Source organism: Meriones unguiculatus, chromosome 15 (assembly GCF_030254825.1).
Source record: "Meriones unguiculatus strain TT.TT164.6M chromosome 15, Bangor_MerUng_6.1, whole genome shotgun sequence".
NCBI lineage: Eukaryota > Metazoa > Chordata > Mammalia > Rodentia > Muridae > Meriones > Meriones unguiculatus.
Window position 1 is genome coordinate 53621786 of NC_083362.1, and position 23634 is coordinate 53645419.

A 23634-nucleotide genomic window follows, 5' to 3' on the forward strand; every position below is an offset into this window, starting at 1 on the left:
GTAGAGAAAAGACTTCTGGTTGGATAATTATACTAATTAGGAAATGACAGCAACAACACACATCCCTCATAATTCATTTTAACCAACTGCCTTCTCCAAGTTTAGGCACTGTCTCTTCTGTATGGGTCTAGTTGGGAGTAAATACGTTGATGACTACATAGGTCCCATGACTTTTCTGCTCCAGGTCTCTGTAAATTTCTCTTCGAAGAAAAAGAAACTGAATTTTAAAGCATCTGACATAAATGAACATCGGTACAAAGTCCCAATTTATTTCTAATATCAGAGATCAGACCTCTACTCTTGCCTGATGCGTCTAAAACAAAAAGGGGGAACTGTAGAGAGCTGCGGAATGCTGTGCCTTAAAGATGGAGCTGGTTTCCGCCTTCCACCTTCCCGATGGTGAGTGCTCTCTGTCACGAACAATTCCACATTTGGCTAAGGCTGAGGATCTGGCTTGCTTCCATGTATGTGGACCTATCTGCATTGCCCACGTAGCACGCCTGGGTTGGCTACCCAGAGGCTATTTAAGCTGTGGGCTGGCTTTCCCCAGGGTCCGAGGATTGTTCAAGGTTCCTGAATAAACTGCATTGAAAAAAAAAAAAGCATCTGACAGATGGCTCTTCATTAGACAACTGTGGTTGTTATTCATTTTTTTTTTGTTTTGTGTTGATTTTGCTTGATTTGGTTGATTAAAATGCTTATAGGCATGTGTCTGAGGTTGGAAGAGGGTCTTTTTTTTGTAAATTTCCCTGTGTTCTCTTTATATTAACTTATTACGGGTAAGATATTTCATTTCCTTTTGCCTATAGGTGAAATGTCTTGGTATTCAAGAATAATACTCAAGTCATAAATAATCAGATAAGGCTATTAATTTTTAAATATCATGTCTTACCAGTTTTATCTATCATTGTCATATTCCACAAGCTTAATAATCTCTCAAAGAACTTTGAGAAACTCCTATATTATAAATGATGACAGTCCTAAGGAATAGGAATGGATGAATTTATGTAAACTGTGTTCACAAAAGAAATAAAAAAAAAAATACATTCAGGGTGACACACAGTAATTCAGACAGAGAGACAGAGAGAGAGAAATAGTGAACACTAGAAATTGGATGGATGATCGGAGAAGCCGCAGTGGGTAGATGGATACAATCTGCGGCGAACAGATGCTGGGTGACCCGTAGGATAGGGCAGGCAGTGACTTTGCAGAACAGTCAATGGCAAAGAAAGAACAAGATGAATGGGCTGCACGCCTTCGTTTCCCTTATGTGTAACCTGGAGCAAATTATACCAGAGTCCTTTGCGACAGTGCTTTCCGCGCCTCTGAAAGGACAGTCTGAAATGTGTTTCCCACCCGTTGCTGGGCAATCTGGACACCATTATGGAAATGTTTTCCTCTTGAAAAGCCTCTCCTCCTGAGGACACATTATTTGTCAGCACTGCCAGTGGTAAAACAAACAAACCAACCCAGGAAAGCTTCTCTTTGATTTCACCTCTCACCCAGTCCTGCCAATTACTATGGGTAAAATCCATCTTCTTCCCACATTTGATCTTCAGCCCCTCCACGATCAACCAACAGGTGACTGCTGTCTCAGACACTAGCTTCTAAATGAACGTAAGTAGATTTATTTGCTTGCATAATAGCAAGTGCAAATGAAAGTTTCCAAATGTCTGAGCAGGCCTTGCTAAGTAATGATGCAGTCTCAGCTCAATGAAATTTTGGAAGTTTAAAGAAAAAAAAGGTGTTGACCGAGATTCTCCTGGCACAGACGGGAAGAGGACACCCAGAGGCCTGCCTACGGCAGGCATCGCTGCGATGTGCAAGTATTTGGTAAACAGATGGCAGAGAAAGATATGTGGAACAGTTTGAACAGGATGAGGAGAGGGAGAACTAGAGATGTCAGGGTGTAAAGGAATAGCTGTTTGTGAGTTGCCAGTCTGGCTACCTGAGGCCATGGTCAAGTCCCAGCTTGGGCTGCAGCTGAGCGCCTTGTCTGGGTCCATGACCACGCAGCAGCAGGGGTCTGTGTTGATGTCTGTGGCTCACATTACCACTAAAGACTGTGCAAATATCCCTGGTCTGGGCTGCTGCCTGGGACCACTCACATGTCCGAGGGCTGTGCAGAGCTGGCCCTGCCCCTCCTTGGCTGCAGCAGTAGGGAGACCAGGTCGTGCCCCTTGCCTGGGAAGCACGGTAGAGTTGGCTGTACTGGAGGGAGGGGCAAAGGTGAGGTGGCCCCAAGGGTGAGTGTGGGAGAGCTGGTACTGCCACCACCCATCTGCTGTGAAGTGGTGTGGGCACTGGAAAGACACCTTCCCCACTTCCCTCACCACCCGAGGCAGTCTGGAGAGTCTGGCCCCGAAGATGTCATGACAGGGGGAGAGCCCCTCACCACCTAGCACACTGGGGCAAGTGGGTCCTGCCCCTCACCTGGGCAACACAGTAGAGCAGGCCCTAATGGTGACGGCACAGGTGAGCCAGCTGCAGGGTGTGAGAGCAGAAGAGCTGGCCCAGCCCCTCACAGACTGCAGCATTTGAGAGTCAGTCCAGCACCTCGACTGGGCAGCACAGTAGAGATGGCTCTGGTGATGTGGGTGCAGATGAGCTGGATCAAGGGCATAGGAGCCTGTCCCTTATCCATGCTGGCTATGGCATTGGGTGAGCGAGCCAGGGTAGTGCTGGAGAGATAGCCCTAATGGTGCAGGTGTGGGAGAGCTGGCAGGCTGACCAACACAGCTACCACCCAGACCCAGATCCAGGGCTTCGAGTTGGCCCACCCCCAAAACTACTTCATCCTTGAGCTGCTGGGGCATGTGAAGGGGCCGGTCCTGTACACCCAAAGCTGCAGGATCTCCATGAAACAGGTCAACAACAGAATGACCAAGAGGAGTCCTGTGAGGATCCAATATTGATGGTGCAGAAGAATCCAAGGGCCTTGAGGAAGACCAATGACTCGTCTCAATGAGCATTTGCAGGTAAAGATGCCTGGACAAAAGACTACACTGCGGGACACACTGTGACACACTACAGCTTTCATGACAAGATATTTTCTATGCTTTGCTTTGTCTTGTTTTATTTTTGTTTTTATTTTCTTTTCGGGTAGGTTGCAAAGGCAAGGGGCAGATACAAAGGGACAGGGAGATGAGTGGGACTGGGGTGCATGGTGTGAAACTCAGAATCAATAAAAAGTTTTAAAAAAGAATAAAATCTGCTTCATTACTCACTTAGATGTCTAATTAGAGTTAGTTCTCCGATCATAGAAATGATCATAATAATTCTTGCTTATACCCTAATGCTCTAGTCAATTAGATTTTCAATTTGTGATTCTCAGATAAAAATTATTGCGTTTTCTCATTTATACATTGTAAGGGTAGTAGATGATAAGTTGACAAATTTCACGTGTTCTGTCTCAGGACCAGTCTGGAAAACCAAAGTGGATTAATTTTGGTTATATAATTTATTGGGATTTTTTTTTCTTTAGACTTCAATAAATTACACAATCATGGAATCATTTATATTTAATTGCCTTAAAATTATTTTCCCTTTTTACATCTGTGCATCCAAGTAGTGCATATAACGACATCTCCCAAAACAAACATCCTAAAATTAAAGTTAGTTTTTAATCTTTCACTTAGTGAACTGTTTCTGTCAGCTCAGGTATGAAAATGGAGTCCGCATGCTAGCTCTTAGCTCTTGTATAGAACTTGTTACTCGGCCTACAACAGTTCTCGGGTGCTGAGGCAAAAGCAGGCAAGTGGAGAAGCATATTCACAACCTCCAGGATTATGAAAAGCAGGAAAAGTCAAGCTGGAGATGGACAATTTACCTTCACTTTGGAAGGGAATATTCTGCTAATATTGAGCCAAAATTCAAGAGCCAGAATCGATAGCTCACTAGTATTGAAAGAGCCAGGAATGGTAGCACACACCTTGAGCCCAGCACTAGGGCAGCTGAAAGACACAGATCACAGCAGGTTCAAGCCAGCTTGGGCTAAATAGCAAATTCCAGCATAACCCAAGCTTGAAGCTGAGACCCTGTCTTAAAAGTTGTACTTGGTAAAAACTCCTAGAAGTTGTTGAGTAAAAGATGTCCCTATTTTCACACTTATTCTGATGTGACATGCTGAGGTGGGCTGATGGGGGTTCCCCTTTTCTGAGGAGAAGGGGAGGATGGGAAAGCAGAAAGAGGGTGGGAGGGGGAGAACCGGGAGGAGAGGAGAGAGGGGGCTGCAATCGGAATGTAAAGTGAATAAATAAATTAATTTAATTTTTTAAAAGGGAGAAAAAATCTGACAAAAAGATTTTCCTATTTATTAGCCTTTTTTACACCTATAGCCATATCATTTCTGAAAACTAGGTATTAGTTTTTATTTCCACATGGATTTTTTAAATCAATCCACATGGATACTTCCCCACATGGATTTTTTAAATCAATCTTAACATATGTTTTACCATCATTCTACATTTCAGTTCAAATGGATCTTGTAAAAATTGAGATTTTTCTCATTAAATTTCAAGGGATAGAAAAATTGAGGCAAACAGTGTGTCTTAGTTACTTTCCCATTGCTATGATAAACGTCATGACCAAAGCAACTAGGAGAGCGGAAGTTTCATTTGCCTACTGGTTATAGTCCAGCATTGAGAAAAGCCAAGACAGGAACTCCAGGCAGAAACTATGGAGAAACTCTTCTTACCGGCTCGCTCCCCATGGCTTGTTCAGATTGCTTTCTTATAGCTCTCAGGACCACCCTTTCAGAGATAGCATAGCCCACGATAAGTTGGGTTCTCTCCATACATTAGAAATTAAGAAAATGCTCCCCAGCCACAGCCACAGGTCAATCCAATTGAGACCTCATCAATTGAGGTCTCTCTTTCTACCCTAAAATGACACAGAGATTCAGTCACAGGTCTACACCTGTCATTGTCCTCTAATAAGCCAAGTAGTTTACACTGTAACTACAGTACACACTATAGCGATACTGTAGGTGTAGGTGTTGCGTGTTCTCGCACATACAGCCTCTCTGTTTACTCACTTCACCTGTCATGTTATTAAGGAACAGACAATACGTAAATAAACGAGCATGGCTGTGTTCCAATATCACGGAAACTGCAATCTGAAGCTCATACAACATTTACATTTCAAATTTTTATTCTTTCTTAAAAAAAAAAAATGATTCCTAAAGCGACAAAGGATCTGATTTTTTTCCCCCTGGCTTTGCTAAATAGTCCCGGCTCCCTCAATTCACAAGGCAAAGAAAGAGAGAGAGCATGGTGAGAGACTGAGCCACTGAGGAGGCAGTAAGGCCCTCGGACTGAGTAAAGTGCCCCACCTTTTGCAGTCCAAATTAGTTCCAGCTCCTGCTCTTCAGCTACCGATATAGACCTGAGTGAACTGGCTTCTTTGGCGAACAGCCTTCGCTTATCTGTAATGAAGCTGGAATCACCCAGAGGCTACCAATTCACAGGAAGCAAGTAGTTAGCAATTAACAGCCGATCGTCTTCGGCATTCCTGACAATTCACAAATCACATATTGCACTGGAATACTGCACACATAGATGAAAATACACAGACCAGCAGATATTTTCTAGTGAATTTTATTTTGCCTCTTTCTTCACAATTAACCTGACACTCTGGTACCTACAGGTAATTATTCTTTTACGTCTGCCCGGTGCTTTTCGAATGTGCATGCATCTTCAACATCTCATTTATTTAGTCGTTAATATAATCCTATGAGGTATACGGTCTTGCCATATTTGACACATCGGAGTGGGTGAGATATAATTCTCCACCATCATATAAAATGTGGCATGTGAAAAGCCATAAGTTGAGCAAGGATTTTCTATCTGTAAATCCAGACCTTTAAAAAAAAATGAATAGACATACGGATAGCATCATATTTGAGCAGACTATACACCTGTCTTTTCTGGTGCCCCCTATCCTGGCCTGCCACTCACTCCTGTCATTCAGAGTCCATCTTACCCATTATGTAGCTCTTGCTACTATTGATAATCACGGCTTACATCATGACTTTTCCGCTCCCTCGATTCCTTGATAGCAGTGGGCCAACAGCAATCATTTGTAGACTAGGCATCATGAAGGTCAGCTGACAGAGAGGTACAGACCCATGGAATGCATCTGATGTATAAAATAGTATTAGAGCTATTCCATAGGTCCTTTTACATGTTTCTCACTAAGAGTTTTATCTGACGGATGAGGGCACAACTTCCCATTAGGGAGTTTATGTAAGTGTGTGTGTGTGTGTGTGTGTGTGTGTGTGTGTGTGTGTGTGTTCACATATAAGAGTATAAGAAATAAAAAAAGAAACAAGCACTTAACTTTAAAATACCAAAAGAAGGTATTGCTGTAAGCACTGAGCATATTTTTAAAACAAGGATAAGGCAGGTGAACTGGCTATGTTTTGTTTTGGAATAATATCTTTATAATTCTTCAAGAACTTCATATAATACATTTTAATCATATTCAGTTTCTTCCCACATTCCTCCTATGTTCTTTCTAATAAAAACTCAATTATTACGGATCAAGGTCAATAGCTCCCTTCACTGACTAAAGCATTTCTGAGATTTGAGCCAGTTTACACACAGATGAACATTTCATGAATAGAAAGTAACAATAGAATTATTTCAAATTATTTTTTGTTTATATGTGTAAATGTTTTTCCTGCCTGTATGTCTGTACATCACATGCATGCTTGGAGAAATGGGTATGGGATCCAATGGGACTAGAGTTTAAATGGTTGTGAGCCACCATGTGGGTGCTGGGAAATGAACTTGGGTCCTCTGGAAGAGCAGCCAGAATTCTGAATAGCTGAGCCATCTCTCCGACCCCTATCTGTATAATTCTTACTATCTCATAAGCAGTATTCCTTTTAAAATACAAATTGTTCCTGAAGAGAAGAGGCTTAGGCCCTAGGAAAGCATGAGTCTTGTGATTCTCTTAACTGTCTCTCTTATAAAGGAAGCTTTTAAAATATTTTTTAGAGATTAACAGGAAAAATTTAACTGAAGCTGTTTTCAAGGGACTACTTGGTATTTCCATTTAGTAGAGACACCCTTTATTCGAACATCATACAGAGTGAAAATACACAAGTCTTTGTCATCACAATATGACAAGCTCAGTGTGAAATAATGGAGACTGAGGACAGAAACTGTTTCAAGCTGCAAAAACAATAATTGAAAATGGGGGACTGGAAGAACCGCTCTAGTGGTTAAGAGTGTTCTCTGCTCTTGCAATGAACCAGAGTCCAGATCCAAGAACCCATGTCAGGTGGCTTACAATCACCTCTAACTGCAGCCCCAGAGCACTCATCTTCTTCTAGCCTCTATGGGAATCCATCCACACTCAAACACACCCAGACACGCCTGCACACACACACACACACACACACACACACACACACAGAAACACACAACCAAATAAAAATAAATAAATCTTTAAATAAATAAACAAGTGAAAGTGAACAAACAGTAATTTAGTTAATATGTCTTCTAGCCCCAAGAAATTGCCATAAACCTTAAACTCCAAAATCTGTTATTTCTTATAAAATAATCAGATCATGAAGGGTGGAGTTAATGTCATGATAGTAAAGGACATTGATGCAAGTGCCCCAACTCTGGACAAAGAAGCAAGCATCTCAATACAGTGAGAAATGGACATTGACACTGGGGTTTGGGAAAGTCTGTACTATCTTGATTTTTATCAGTAAGAGTGATTATGCTAACAAAAAAGAAAACTTGTTCTGAAACTGTTCTTTATATTTACTTATATTTGCAACAATTTAAATATGACTTTAAAAACTAATTTTATTTTGATGACAATATCGGTCTTTCTTTTGAATTATTTTTTTTCCATTTAAAATATTTTATTATTGTTCTGAAAGGCAAAAATCTGCTAAGCATCGATCTTTTTTATTTTTCACTTTAGTTTTTTTTATTATTGTTACAATTTATTCACTTTGTATCCCAGCTGTAGCTCTGTTCCTTGGTCCCTCCCAATCCCACCCACTCTCCTTCTTCTCTGCCCATGCTCCCCCACAAGTGCACTGATTGGGAGGTCCACCTCTCCTTCCATCTGACCCTAGCCTATCAGATCTCATCAGGACTGGCTGCATTGTCATCTTCTGTGGCCTGGTACAGCTACATTCCCCCCACAAGGGGAGGTGATCAAAGAGCCAGCCACTGAGTTCATGTCAGAGATAGCACTTGCTCCCCTTACTAGGGAACCCACTTGGAGGCTGAGCTGCCATGGGCTACATCTGTACAAAGGTTCTAGGTTATCTCCAGGCATGGTCCTTGGTTGGAGTATCAGTCTTTACAAAGACCCCTGGGCCCAGATGTTTTTGGTTCTGTTGGTCTCCTTGTGGAGCTCCTGTCCCCTCCAGGTCTTTCTGTCTCCCCCTTCTTTCATAAGATTCCCTGCACTCTGTCCAAAGTTTGGTTATGAGTCTCAGCATCTGCTTTGATATCCTGCTGGATAGAGTCTTTCAGAAGCCCTCTGTGGTAGGCTCCTGTCCTGTTCCCTGTTTTCTCCTGCTTCTGATGTCTATCCCATTTGCTATCTGACTGAGGATTAAGCAGAGAAACACTTAAAGAAATGCTCAAAATCCTGAGTCATCAGGGAAATGCAAATCAAAATGATCCTGAGATTTCACCTTACACCCATCAGAATGGCTAAGATCAAAAACTCAAGGGACAACACATGCTGGAGAGGAGGTGGAGAAAGGGGAACCCTCCTCCATTGCTTGTGGGAATGAAATTGTACAACCACTTTGGAAATCAATCTGGTGCTTTCTCAGAATATTAGGATCCAGCTATACCACTCCTAAGCATATATCCAAGATATGCTCAAGTATACAAGGACATTTGCTCAACCATGTTTGTAGCACCTTTATTCATAATGGTCAGAATCTGGAAACAAACCAGATGTCTCTCAACAGAGGAATGGATACAGAAATTGGGGTACATTTATACAATGGAATGTTACTCAGCAATTAAAAACAAAGAAATCATGACATTTGCAGGCAAACGGTGGGAACTAGAAAAGACCATCCTGAGTGAGGTGACCCAGAAGCAGAAAGACACACATGGTATATACTCACTTATAAGTGGATATTAGTCATATAAGATAAAAATACTAAAATCTATACTCCTAAAGAAGCTAAACAAGAAGTACCCAAGGGAAGTTGCTTCATCTTTTGAATTCTTAAATCTCTGTGGAGGAAAGGGATTTTTGTACTCTTGGAAAAGAAGTGTAAGACTACTGATAGAAATCAGCAGCCTGTAGAAATTCATCTAGTGAAATCATTAAAAATAAAACGAGCACAGAGGTCCTCCCTAGCCTGGATCTGTCCACTCGTGTTTAAAGATTCAAAACCGAGTGAGTGAGTGAGCGAGAGAGCAGCCACCTTGGGTCCTGCAGGTCCCCGTTTTTGCTGCTGAGTCACAGAGGCCTGTGCCTTGGGAAATGTGTTGACTAGTAAGCCCCACAAGATGTGCACAGGAAAGAAAATGTAATGTGAGTGCCCTGGCCTCTTCTCCACACAAGTAAGTGATTTATATAACATCCCTGACAGTCACCCGCTCAGTGCTTATCCTCTTTTCCCAGTCACTCAGCAAAGACTCAGTGTGGATTTGTGACTTACGATATTAAGTAGAAAATGACACTGAAGGCTAAGCTATAGAGAATTTGTTGGAAAGGCCCAAGGCTATGCCATCAGGTCAGAAACGTAACACTAATGATTTCACAGGACAGACAGTGTTGCAAGTGCGTTAGCTGTTTTTTTGTGGTTATGTAAATACCTGACAAATTTTTTGACACTTCTCCTTGCTGAAAGCCGGGCTCTACATGGCTCCCTCTCAAATCTAAAGCCATGTTCCTCAAAACCATTAAGCGGAAGGAGAAATGTTATCATGCGGCTTTGGGATCTAGGCTGAAAAAAAAATTGTAGCTTTGACCAGCTTTTCCTGCTGTTCTCGCTCTGAGTGAAGTGAGCGGCAAAATGTTTGACTACCCACACTTAGAAAAGGCACGTGCATATGCTCCTTCTAATGGAGAGTCCAAGCCCCCCGTGGTCACCCGGCATGAGCTGCCTTGGGCATGCAGCCCATTCATTCACATCTTCAAAAAAGACAGCCCCAACCACATCTTCTGTGAAGGCGGGGGGGGGGGGGCTCTGAGGACTGTCCTGCTGAGGCCTCCCAGACTCCTGCCCCACAGATCATGAACACAGTAACAGTGGATGATTTTTGCTGCTAGTATCTGGCCTGGTCACTTGTACGCAACAGTAGAAAACACACTAATTCATTTCATCCTCACAACGCCCTTACAGAATGGATACTCTTCTTATCCTTTGCAAATAGTTTAGCTTGCCCCCACAAATAGGCCTCATTATAATAATTTCACATAAACATATCATCATACTTTCTGCCTATTCAACCTTTCACTGCCCTTTCTTTGTTCACTTTTGTCCTCCCGAATAGTCCCCCCTACTTTGATGCCATAATATACACGAGTGTGTGTGTGTGTGTTTGTCTCCTATATAGAAACAAAATACTTGTTATCTGGACTATTTCACTCTAATGATGGCCCCAGCTCCATACAAATAATGTGGCTTTATTCTTCTTTATGTATCAGCATCAGACTTTCTTTCTCCATTCCTTTTTTATATGACAAAACTAAGCCCCAGAGATACTTTGTGGCAATCTCAACATGACCTGCCTTGTGAGTACCACACAAGGTGAAACAAAGAGGTAGTCAGGGTCCAAGGCAGAGCTCTTAAGTATCTTCGGTGAATACGATCATCCCTGAACTTTTTTCAGATTTAGATCTTGACCTCATGGCCATTTGTCACAGCTTCAGCCACCTCCACAAATACTTTGTAGAACACCCCTTGCCCACTCTTTTGCCACATAACTTTAAAAGTGATCCAGAACTGGCTTAAGTGCTGAAGAATGAGATGCAATTGGGTGCTCTCTGAGTGCATGCACCTAAATATGTCCAGGGAGCACAGAGAAATTAAAACAGTTCAAGGCAAGCTGAACTTTCAGAGCGCTCAGTCTCTTTGCCAGCACCCTTCTGGGAGGCAGGTCTTTTAGAAATGAGTTATCAGGAAACAGTACTCAAGTCAAATGATAATCTACATGGCCAAAGATGATGTGTTACTGGATGTTTCCTGGTGATCTTACTATCTTACAGACAAGTTTCTTTGTCTCCATTTCATCTATCCATGACTCACTCTAACCCACTTTGATTATGCTCCCCAAGAAGAAGCAACAAATAAGCCATTGTTTCAAGCCATGCCTTGGAGTAGCTGGGTCAAAAGATAGTATAAAAAATATATTGTCATTCAATTCTTGCCTACTTCAAATATGTGACATTGTTTTGCATATTTAAGCTTAAAAATAAATAACACAATAATTCTGAAATAATTCTGAAAATTTTTATTTCACTGAACATTAAGTAATGAAGCATTTTGTATATTGATATGTAGAGTAAGATAGCTGCATGTTATACGCTAAATACATTGTTTTGGGAATACATCATTGGCACAGTGTTAAAATGAATCTACCTGGGCACATGGTGAGTTCTTAATTTTTTAAATCTTTAGACAATTTATTTCATTTTTTTTCACAAATACATTCAGTAATTTTGATTAGACTTATTCCTTGATGCCTTGTAGATTCTTTTTTATGTTTCTAAGGGGGAAACAGTTTAAAGCTCAAAATATGACATATTCAGACAGTGATGAACTCTATAGAATGCAAAACAGAGAAATGTAGTAAAAAAACTAGCACAAAATATGAAGAGGTATTTTAAGCATTTTAATAAGCAATTTTACACCAGACGGCTGTATCACCTAGGCTGGTACCTAGGCATACGAGGATGACAGGACAGAAAGATCTGCAGCACCTCATCCTGAAGGGGTCAGTGTGTATGGAGATGCACAGAATGAAAGCAGATCACGGAGATCCCTGCATACTGTAGTGAAAAGCCTGCAGGAGGATGGATCATGGATGTGAGACACAAGGTCTATCTACTTCTCCCTCTTGGCAATAGATTTAATGCTCCAGACCTATATCATCAGTGTAATCATTCTCACACATCTCTGACTCTTGGGCACATGATACAGCTACTTTACATCACCTTCAAAATTGAAGGAATTGCCATGGAGTTAAAGGTGGGGGGGGGGGGGTTCTTTCCTCAAGCTGTTTTTGATGAATTACTATGAAAACCTTTTAAATTATTATTATCAGCTCTCATACACTTACATTAAAGCATTCCAAAGAGGGTTTACTACAGCACTCTTTCCTGAAAACTCAGCCAAGGGTTCTCCTCCACTCAGCTTATCTGTGAAGAACATTTATTTTTGTACACATCTGGCAAGTTGGCATCTGGCTGCTGTCAAAATACTTTCTTCTGTTAGAAAGAGAGACTAGCCTTCAGGGCTACTGTATATTGAAACCCGTCTTTTAATTTCCTCTTATATGTTTCTGAAAGCCCAGTAACCTTTTAACTCTTTGGATCCAAGGCTGTCCCTCTCTTGAGGCCACCTTTGGGAAAGTGCTACATTAAATACAATACCCCCACAGTAAGATATTAATAACTCTCATGGATACAGAGCTTGGTCATTTACTATGGTGATATTTATTGATCAGATAACTGGTTCTTGACTTTCTTCCAACATTGCTCACCTAAATAGAGAAGTAATGTGTGAAAGAATATCATATAGACAAAACAGCCGGAGACAGCATGTTGGTTCCCAAAAGGTAAGAGTTGGGGTGTGGTTTCGCTGGGTATCTGAGGAGCAAACTATAATGGTAATATTGATTCCACAGTAAGATATTGTTTTGAAAACAGGTGTTGACAGTGCTTCTTATAGATTTCTCCTTTCCCCACCTGACTCGGTACCTCAAGAGCACTCAGGAATGGAAAATAGCATTAACTCTTCTTCAACTTGTACCTCCAGCAGTGCAATATCTTTGTGTCCTTGAGCAGGATTCATGAGTGGGGCTCATAGTATTTCTGCTAACACCCCAACTTCAAAACACTCTACTATACTAGAAAGTTGGATCAGAACTTTGAAGGCAGGCTGCACCATTTTTATTTCACCATTCAATTCAGAACATCAAGTGAATAACTTAAGTTTTCTGGGGTTCAGTTTATTTTCTTTCTTTCTTTCTTTTGAATGTTGATATTTTCATCTTACTGAAAGCCCAGTAACCTTTTAACTCTTTGGATCCAAGGCTGTCCCTCTCTTGAGGCCACCTTTGGGAAAGTGCTACATTAAATACAATACTCCCCACAGTAAGATATTAATAACTCTTTTGGATACAGAGCTTGGTCATTTACTATGGTGATGCAATTAACCTGGATATATAACATACATTTGAAAACTTCTCTACTCTCAAAATCAAACTCACTGTTAGAAGATGATACCAATCCATTCATAGCTGATCGCCAAGCTGGTCACCAAGCTTGAATGTTCATAGATTATCTTTCATATTTTCATGATAGTCTCTACTGTTCCTACTTTATAATTTGCAATCACAGCAATTGTTCTCTTTCTAGGACGAACAATCCATCTGTACTCCAGATATTATCTTCTTCGTAACATGTTTATTATTTATCCTTTCCTCAGATAACCTCAACATTGCTTTCCCTGAAAACTTTCTTGCCCATAAACATGTAATGTTAAAAGACCCTCTTGTACAACAACTTTTTGCCCCTCCTCTTTCTTTTGTGATGGAGTCTCACCAGTGTATCATGTCGCCGTACTGGCTGTAAATTCCTTATGTAGAACAAGCTGGTCTTGAGTTTGTGGCAATCCTCCTGCCTCTACTTCTTATGTGATAGAATGCTTCGCTTGTGCCACCACAACCTACAAAGTTTCCTACACAATTAATCAGTTTTATTAGAGAATCCAGAAATTCAGCTCTTAGAACCAAACATGTTGAAAATCTTATCTGCAAACAACTTACATGGAATTATTTGTAGCAACTTAATTCACACTTGTCAAAAAGTGAAAGCAATTGAAACGCACTTTCAAAGGAGGCACTGGGCCTTGTGCTCACAGAAAAGCACTAGGGAAACCAGGGATGTTGCACACATGGCTTGTCTCTCCAGAGAGAAGTATAATGTCTTCCACCCAGAAGGCTGGATGAAGGGATGTGGTTGCTAGCCTGATGAACTCTATGTGACCAGGTCACACCTGCTTCCACAAACCCTCATCTTGATCTTATTTGTCTCACTGTCATCCCCCAGATCTTTAACAGGAATGTGTCTATTTTGATCGCATTTCCTCAGTTAATCTATAGAACCTATTTTTATGGAAGATGTCACTTGTACTTTATAAGAGTTTCGATGCAGTCATGTCTTAATCTTTTTTTTATGCACATGAGATTGAGTTAATTGCCATGAGGAAACTTTTCTCCAAATTGTGCTGTGCTTAAATATGCCTAAAATAAACTACTCGAGGTCAAACTCTCAAAGTTTTAACCAGCTCCAGTTATAGAGTCATGTTAAACTGAAATGCCTTCTTCTCTCTCCTGAGTCAGCACTCTGTTGGTGTTGGTAGTTTCAGAGACCACGAGTCCTTCATTGTCATAATGTGATCATGTTTGGTAATACAAGGAAATGAGCTATATCAAGCTACTAAAACTTGAGAAAATTTAAACACACACAAATGTGAAACAGCATGTCTGGAAAAGACACATATTGTGTGATATTCTGGGGATAGCAAAACTCCTCAGGCAGTAAAAAGATCTATAGTTGCTAGGGGTCAGATGAGGGGAAAAAAAGAGAAATGAATAGGCTGAGCATGGGAGAATCTGAGCCAATGTAGCTCTATTATATGCTACTATAATGATGGATGTGTGGCATTATTGTGCAAAACGTATATAATTGTGCTAACAAATAATCAGCACTATTACAAACTATGGGTTTGGTAAATAATAATGTACCAATGTTAGTTAATAAATAACAAAGATTATATCATAATAATGCAAAACATTAATATAAAAAACTATAGATGGAGGACAAAGGAGGATATGGAAACTTAGCATTATCTGTTCCGTTTTTTTTTCTATTAGCTTAAAACTTCTTTAAGATACAAAGCTTGTTAATATTGTTAAATACAGAAGGTTTGTATAAATGCTTCAGAGCAGCATTCAAAGTATAGTTTCACTGAATTTCTAGGGGAAAGTATGTAGTTTCTGTCTACAGGTACAGAAAAGTAAGGGAGTCTTTGAAGCTACTTTATAATTCTGTTAGTGGACACTATCTTAGCCCAAGTCATCTCCTTTTGACAGCATCCTTTATTTTTTTAATTTTTTTATTTTTTATATTAATTACAGGTTATATACTTTGTATCCCAGCTGTAGCCCCCTCCCTCATTCCCTCCCAAGCCAACCCTCCCTCCTTTATCTCCTCCCTGCCCCTCTCTAAGTCCACTGATAGGGGAGATCCTCCTCCCCTTCCATCTGACCCTAGTTTATCAGGTCTCATCAGGACTGGCTGCAATGTCCTCCTCTGTGGCCTGGTAAGGCTGCTTTTCCTCAGAGAAGGGGGAAGATCAAAGAGCCTGCCACTGAGTTCATGTCAGAGACAGTCCCTGTTCCCCTTACTAGGGTATCTACTTGGATGCTGAGCTGCCATGGGCTACATCTGAGCAGGGGTTCTAGGTTATATCCATGCATGGTCCTTGGTTGGCGACTCAGTCTCAGAAAAGACCCCTGTGCCCAGATATATTTGGTCCTTGTGGCACTCCCATCCTGTCCAGGTCTTACTAACTCCCCCTTCTTTCATATGATTCCCTGCACTCTGGCCAAGGTTTGATTATGAGTCACAGCATCTGCTTTGATACACTGCTAGATAGAGTCTTTCAGAGGCCCTCTGTGGTAGGCTCCTGTCCTGTTTCTTGTTTTCTCCTACTTCCAATGTTCATCCCATTTGTCTTTCTAAGTGAGGATTGATCAACTTACCCCAGAACTCCTTCTTGTTTAGCCTTTTTAGGTGTACAGATTTTAGTAGGTTTATCCTATCTTATAGGTCTAGTATCCACTTACAAGTGAGTATATACCATGTGTGTCTTTATGCTTCTGGGATACCTCACTTAGGATGATCTTTTCTAGATCCCACCATTTGCCTGCAAATTTCATGATTTTCATCTTTTTAATGAAAGCATCCTTTCTTACCATATTCTAAAGCTGAGATATCCTATCAAACCAAATCAAGCCCTTCCTTCATTTCCTATATATTAACCTGAATCTCACCTACTACCATATAATAGGTGACTTTCTATGGAATACTAACCACAAAGTGGTCTTTCGATCATGATACCTCTTCTGAAGTCCACTTGCACTTGTCTAGCTCTTTTTCCTTGTGGTGAACATTGGAATTTCCTATGAAGATTCAAGAATAACTCATTAATGCCTCCCCACACACACCACATGCTCAGAAACAAGCCTCCTCCTTGCTTATTTCTCTTTTTAAATGAAATCACCATTTTATTTAGTTGTTCAAAATGTGAAGATTTGGTTGGTATTTTCTAATGGAATCATAGACAAGAGACTTAACGTCTTTCCATCATTAGAGACTTTGGCACAGCTTTTCACCTTCATGGGGTCTATAACTAGCTAACGTTGGGTGGATTAGAGCCAAAAACATCTAGTTCAAGCCTTACGTGCTTGCCACTACTTATTTTTTCTTGTACCCACTTGGCCATCAAGTCCTATTACGTCTATCTTATAACTTTAGTGGCATGACATTGACTCAGGCTCTCACAGAATACTTTTCTAGTTCCCCTTCTCATTCCATTCACATCAACTGCACACAAAGATGTTTTCACTTCCATGCAGAAGTTTCCTTTTGAACAACAAATACCTGTCTGTATTTTCTTCCTTGTCTTTCTGCTCAGAACTGAACCTGGGCTCATGTTTGCTATGAAACTCCTTCTCTGCATGTGGCTGCCTTCCCTTCAGCCCTGGGAGCCTTTTGTGAACAGGAATCAACATAAAATACAGTTTCCTGGTATATAAATATACTTAATAAATATTCATTGAATACATTTTATCTAGTCTCTATCTTTGTCTGTTTTAAGATCTATATTTTGCTGGGTGTATATTTCTATAATCCCGGTAGTTGGAAGACTCAGACAGGGGGATAGCTGAGAATTTAAGGGCAGCTTGGGCTCCCTAGCAATAACTATCTAAAGTAAAACACTTAGTTTTATATCCTTAGTAGAAGATATCTCCAAGAAGGTAAACAAAAAGTTTGTTTCTGAATCTTAAAGATCACTGCGTATCATAGAGTTTTCTCCAGATGGGAAATGGGTGTTGTTCCCAAGAGAATATCATGTCCTCTCTCGTAAGACTAAGGACTAAGATCGACTTGCCCTTTCATTTTCACTCTCATATCTCGGTTCAAATAAGGGTTTGGCTACATTTGTTGTTGTTGTTGTTTGTTTTCTTGTTTCAGATGTTTGCAGGTAGATAAACCTCCAGCATTGGTCTTGTAGTCAGGCATCACCTTGCCTCACCTCACCCGGATCTGTCTCAGTATTAGGTAATACTAGTTAAAGGAACACAGCTATAAATTATGTGGGCTTTGGATACACAGACGGAAAATGGCAGCTATCACCGGAGTGAAAAAAGACCACCGAAGCGCACTTAGTGACCTATGATAAACCATGCCTCACCTAATTCAAACGTTTCCTTTTCAATTTGCAACTAGCTGAAACCCTCACCGGCTCGCTCAGTTTGCCCCACCCTGCTTTGGTAAAGCAAGCCCGGTTGACTTCTTCACAGTTAGTTATCAGCGTAAGACAAATTCTCACATAGGAAAACTTCTCAGCTCCCTCTCACTTGCCAAGCCTGCCTCCTGCCCTGATTTCATTTTCTAGTGATCCCCCCCTGCCTTCTCCCTGATAGACCCGAGATGGACTGCTGACCTCTTTGCAAGAGGTGCGAAGATGCCAGAAGACTGCTCTGCGGCTCTCCAAAGCTCCTCCTCCCCAGAGGTCGACAGTCCCCGGGACGCAGAGGTTGGGAAGCAGGACAGGGGACACTCCGGGGGTGCACTCCGAGAGGAGCAGGCAGAACCCTGGGTGCCGAAGAGGCCGCGCGGGGGACCGGCGTGCCCGTGCCATGCGGAGCGTGGACCCCCGCGGCCACCCCGCAGCTGCAGCCCCGGCCCCCGGCTCTGCTCCGCGGCTGGGCCGCCCGGCGCGGGCCGCTGTCCACAGTGGGAGGTGCTGAAAGCAGGGCGCGGGGGCGGCGGGCCGGCCGGCTGCTCCGAGCGCCCCCCTCCGCGCCGCGCCGCTCCTCCGGCCCTCCCCTCCTCCATCAGCCATGTTCCGCGCGCGGGGAGGGCTGGGGGAAGGGGCGAGAGCCGGGGGCCGGCGGCGACGAGAGCCGCCTCTGCCTCGGGGAAGGAGGGGATGAGAGCTGGGGGGAGCAGCGCGACGAGGAGGCGGCGGCGGCGGCGGCGGCGGCCGGCGAGGAACCCGCGCTGGGTTCTGCGGTAGGACTCCCGGGAGCCACCATCATGGTGAAGAGGAAGAGCTCCGAGGGCCAGGAGCAGGACGGCGGCCGCGGCATCCCGCTGCCCATCCAGACCTTCCTGTGGCGGCAAACCAGGTGAGGGGCGCCGGGCTTGGGGGCGCTCGGGGGTCGCCGGGTCGTCGCCGCCGCAACCACCCTGCCAACTGAGGCCGCGCCGCAGCCTGCAGCCAGCACTGTCTCTTGGGGGTGGGAAGCGAGCCCTCTGCAACCCACTTAAAAGCACGCATTAAAAAGAGAAGAAGAAGAAGGAAAGACAAGAAACCTCACTGAAGTTTGACAACAAGCAGATTGGCAGTTTTCGAATAAATAGATACAGTATTGAGGGGGGGTGGGAGGGCAGAGAGGCTGGGCAGAGGGGGCGGGGAGCTAAGACGGTAATTGGGACTGGTTCTGCCCTGGCCTCCAATTCCCCCTCCATCTCCTGCTGTAATCCCTGCCTGGTGACCTGTTGTTTTCTAGCGTGTTTGGCATATCTGCTGTGCCCACTTGTTAACCGTTTTTGCTTGGATTCAGCCAGCGTCGTCTTCGTGGCTAAAGCTCCTGAGCAAAATGATTTTTTTTTATTAGATTTCTTTCACCTGGCTAGGCCTGACACCCCTGCCAATAAACATTAAAGGGCTATCTTGTTATTTTAGAGATTGAGTACACATGACAATTGCTGCTGAGAATTATGACCCATATCAGTGCTCATTTTTTTCAGATTTTTAAGATAACTGCATGCATGAGGAATGCACCACTTTGGATCATTGGCGGTTTAGAATCTGGTTAGGGAAAAGTCTCCAAAATAACAGTGACATGGAAAATTGTAAAAAGCCATGTCTTTCTCATGTGTGTAATTAATATGTAAAAGCAAATGTCGTCAGCTGTCCAACACCTGCTCATTAACAAGCTATAAGGAAGCATGAAATCTGAGTTGCGTAGAGCCCTGCCCTATTCATTAAAAAATACCTCATAAAGCTGCTTTTGAAGTAGTTTGTTCATGTTTATAACAAAAACCTTTACTAATTTTTTCAGTGCATTTTTGAGGCCTAAGCTGGGGAAGCAATATGAAGCCTCATGTGTGGTATGTGATTCTCATCATTTAATCATTATTTCCATGTTCTCTCTGTGTGATAATTTAACCCGGGGAAAGACTGAGTCATATTAACTCCACAAGTTAATTCAATTGACAAATATCAGTGAGCATTTACCATGTTCCAGGCGTAGTTCTGTTCTGTTGGGGTAGGGCAAAGACGTAAACAAAACACAGAGTTTACATGCTAGTGTGAGGCAAAAAGACCACAGAAGAATATGTATGTATGTATATTTGTTTGTATATTGCTTAATATAAACGATGATCAGAAGCACTATGGAGAAAAGGAACAAAGTATATTAGAAGAACTATGGTAGGGGTTTATTTTATGGGTGGTTGGTAGATAAGGCTTAATTACTAATGTGACACTTGGGCAAAGACATAAGGGATGCAAGAAGGAATCCTATCTTGAGAGCAGAGGGAACTACAAAGACCCTTAGCATCAAGTAGGAATGAGCTAGAGGAATGGGAAGGATTGAGTGGGCAGTAGAAGAGAATGTAGAGAGAGTAGAAGTAATAGGCCTTATAGGGAAGATTAAAAGTCAAATAATTATTCAACAAAACGGAGACCATTTTGTGCTGGTCACTCATATAATAAATGACTGTGGAGTACTTAATGAGCAGTTCAAAACCTGATGTCTTGCATACATTCTGCAGGTCTGAAAATGAATGATCATGAAGATAGTGCTATTGATATTTATATCTCAATGGAAATGTTATGTGAACTTGTCCCGAGGTTCTAAAGAAACCCCATGGCCTTATAAGACCTATTTTGCCAACTGAGAAAACAAGACGTGAAATTATGAGGCAAAGGTGAAATGAATTTCAACAGTTTCACAAATGGCTTTAGATCCTGCATAGTGTAGTGGGAAAATGGAAAGCTGCCCATTTCCGTGCTGCCAAATACATTCATAAGTAGCTGTGTGGATGGTCCCCTAGTATGGCCTTCTGAAATGTAAGATCTAGAAATTATGGTGCAAATTAACCAGAAAGTTAAGCTCATGCATACATGTGCACATACACATACGCCCAGGATCATGGAGGCATGGGCTTTATTGAGTTGTCACAAAGACACCTTAAGACATACCTTTCTCGTTATTACTCTTGGTGGAACTTCTTGAATCTCAGTCAGTTCAATAACTTGACGCTTTAAGCCCTTCCTTAAGCCATGCAGGCACTTACTCCAGCTTAAAATAACCAGGACTTTTTCCTATTCTTGGTAAAGATCTATCTGATGTTTTTAAAGCGTTAGCAAAACGTCAAGTAGTTACGTTTCATGCAGGGATAAGCAGATAAATAGGGAACCAGGCAAACTGATATCAAAATAGGACACAGCTCCAGAGTTTCAAAAGTGATTAAAGGTTACATTAGCAGGATTTAAGAAGAAATGGAATCAGCAACTCAGTTCCTTGAGATTATGAGATTGAGCAATTCACCCTCTTTGATGTATCTGTGTACCTTTATAAAAATTAGGGGGTTTGGTGGAGTTTTGTTTCGTTTTGTTTAGTAAGAAAAGCGTTCTCATTAGCTAATTCCTGAAACAGGTGACTTTTTGCCAAATATCTTAATATTTGGCAAATATTACAATAGTTACAACAATACAGTTAGAATATGCATTATGTTGCAACCCTCTACAAGACAATTGCACAAGTGCATTGACCAGTTAGGACACCCAAGAAATGAATCATGTTCTTACAAGTTAAATCTGCACTGGCTTTGTTCTAACAGATGGCCAGTACTTTAAACAGACACTCTCTACTCTTGACCAACGAAACAAAGCAAAGCATGTGTAGGTCACACTTGTTTCTTGCAGTTTTCTTTAGTCTTTGAACACCTGTTAGACAAGGATAGAAAAATTATTAAAACACAAGGCAAAGGCTCATTTGACAGCTGTTTCTCTCCTCTCCCTTTCTGGTTTAGTTAAGGAATTCCTTTGTTGCATCATTGATTTGAGGATGAAATGAATCAGACTGTTTTGAAATAGTCTGGTATCTCAGTTAATACTGGTTGGGCACACTGACATAAATCTCGAATCTCAAGATAGTTTCATGAAACACGTTTTGCTTTGGTCTAGAGCTGTGGCAGCGACTTTGGATACTCAGCGGCATTTTAAAAAATAAGATATTACATTATAAATATATTATAAATAAATATTAAATATATGATGTATCTTGATAGCAAATCTGTTGCTATGTGAAAAAGCTTATTTTAACAGAAAAAGAAACACAGATCACTTTAGCATGCGGACTGTATACCACATAGATCCAAAGCCAACAAATTGGCAGTTAACAATGGCTTATGGTTGACTCACTGCAGGTCAATGTACACCTGGCAAAAACAGGAGTGCCCCCTAAAAAATGTCGAGGTCTGTGATGGTCTTTTAGTATGTGTAGCATTTTAGCATTAATTTTGAATGGTCTCCAATTCTTTGTTTTGTATGCTTCCTGAAATTTGAAATCTGCAGTCCTTTGAGCGAGTATTGGTAGAAAACAAACTGCACGGCCTCTCCCCGGCCCTCTCCGAAGCCATCCAGAGTATCTCCAGATGGGAGCTGGTGCAGGCCGCCCTCCCTCATGTTCTCCACTGCACTGCTACCCTGCTGTCCAACAGGAACAAACTAGGTGGGTGTTCTAGCATTGTTGAGTTACATTTTCCTTCACATGCAGGATGCACCAGAACATGTGTTTGGTGGTAACTACCATTCCAGGCCCTGTGCATACATTATCTCATGTAATTACAGAATTTCATTCCCATCAATGCCACCATTATTGCTATTTTACGAAAGGGAGCGTACTCTCCACCTAAACGTTAGAATAACATCAGGAACATTCGGTGAGCTAAGTATTCTGACCCAGTGTGTGATCTGCCCTTCATCCCTCCAATTTCTAATGCAAATGTGTTCATGAACTTGGCTTATTCCCCTAAGGCAGTAGTTCTCAACCTTCCTAATGCTGTGACCCCTTAATACAGTTTCTCATGTTGTGGTGACCCCCACCCATAAAGTTATTTTCATTGCTACTTCATAACTGTAATTTCATTACTGTTATGAATCATAATGTAAATATTTTTAGAGACAGAGGTTTGCCAAGTGGTCGCAACCCATAGTTGAGAACCACTGTCCTAAGGCCATTTCCTCAGCTTCATTGCATTATAGACAGACAGACAGGCAGGCAGGCAGGAAGACAGACAGACAGATAATATCATCTATAGATAATAGAAAATTATTATTTTGAAAATTGCTTTTCTGCACCTCGTAATGTTTTCTAGCCATTTCTCCTGTGTTAGAGCATTCAGCTTTCGTCTTATTCTCTCCCCTTGCTTGTGTCTCTGCTTTGATATTACAGGGACCTTTCCAGGTCAGGCCTAAAATAAAATAGTTTTTATCTTCACTGTCTATGCTTTTCATCCTGATAAGACAGGTCTGTTTGGTAAAACATTCAGGTATCTGACTGAAGAACTATAGTAGCATGCTTTTCTGGAGAGATCATAGCCAGTAAAAAAGAGCTCCAAATGGAAATGAGTCTTATAAATACTGGTTGTTTGAAGTTTGGAAGATCTCTTAGAGACAATGCATAGAGATAACCTAGAACCCCTAGAACCCCTGCACAGATGTATCCCATGGCAGTTCAATATCCAAGTGAGTTTCCTAGTAATAGGAACAGGGGCTGTCTCTGATATGAACTCAAAGGCTGGCTCTTTGATCACCTCCCCCTGATGGGGGAGCAGCCTTACCAGGCCACAGAGGAAGACAATGCAGCCAGTCCTGATGAGATCTGATAAGCTAGGGTCAGATGGAAGGGAAGGAGGACCTCCCCTATCAATGGACTTGGGGAAGGGAATGGGAGGAGATGAGGGAAGGAGGGTAGGACTGGGAAGTGACGAGGGAGGGGCCTACAGTAGGGATACAAAGTGAATAAACTGTAATGTATAAAAAATAAAAAGAAGAAAGTTCTCTTAGGAAGAACATCTCTTTTCTCTGTGTCT

At 41.9% G+C, this 23634-nt stretch overlaps 1 protein-coding gene across 11 annotated transcripts in view; it reads left to right on the forward strand.

Annotated features, from left to right (window-relative positions):
• Nucleotides 1-18339: 18339 nt before the first annotated feature.
• Unc80 (unc-80 homolog, NALCN channel complex subunit) overlaps nucleotides 18340-23634 on the forward strand; it is a 181264-nt gene continuing 175969 nt past the window's right edge. For 4 of the 11 annotated variants that reach the window (XM_060368536.1, XM_060368541.1, XM_060368537.1 and 1 more), the window contains exons 1-3: nucleotides 18342-18653; nucleotides 19593-19641; nucleotides 22115-22271. In XM_060368536.1, the coding sequence (XP_060224519.1) occupies nucleotides 18562-18653; nucleotides 19593-19641; nucleotides 22115-22271 (298 nt within the window). In that variant the 5' untranslated portion in view covers nucleotides 18342-18561. Of the gene's footprint in view, nucleotides 18654-19592; nucleotides 19642-22114; nucleotides 22272-23634 lie in introns of all 11 variants that reach the window. The other 7 variants (XM_060368545.1, XM_060368540.1, XM_060368538.1 and 4 more) reach the window with 6 other exon arrangements.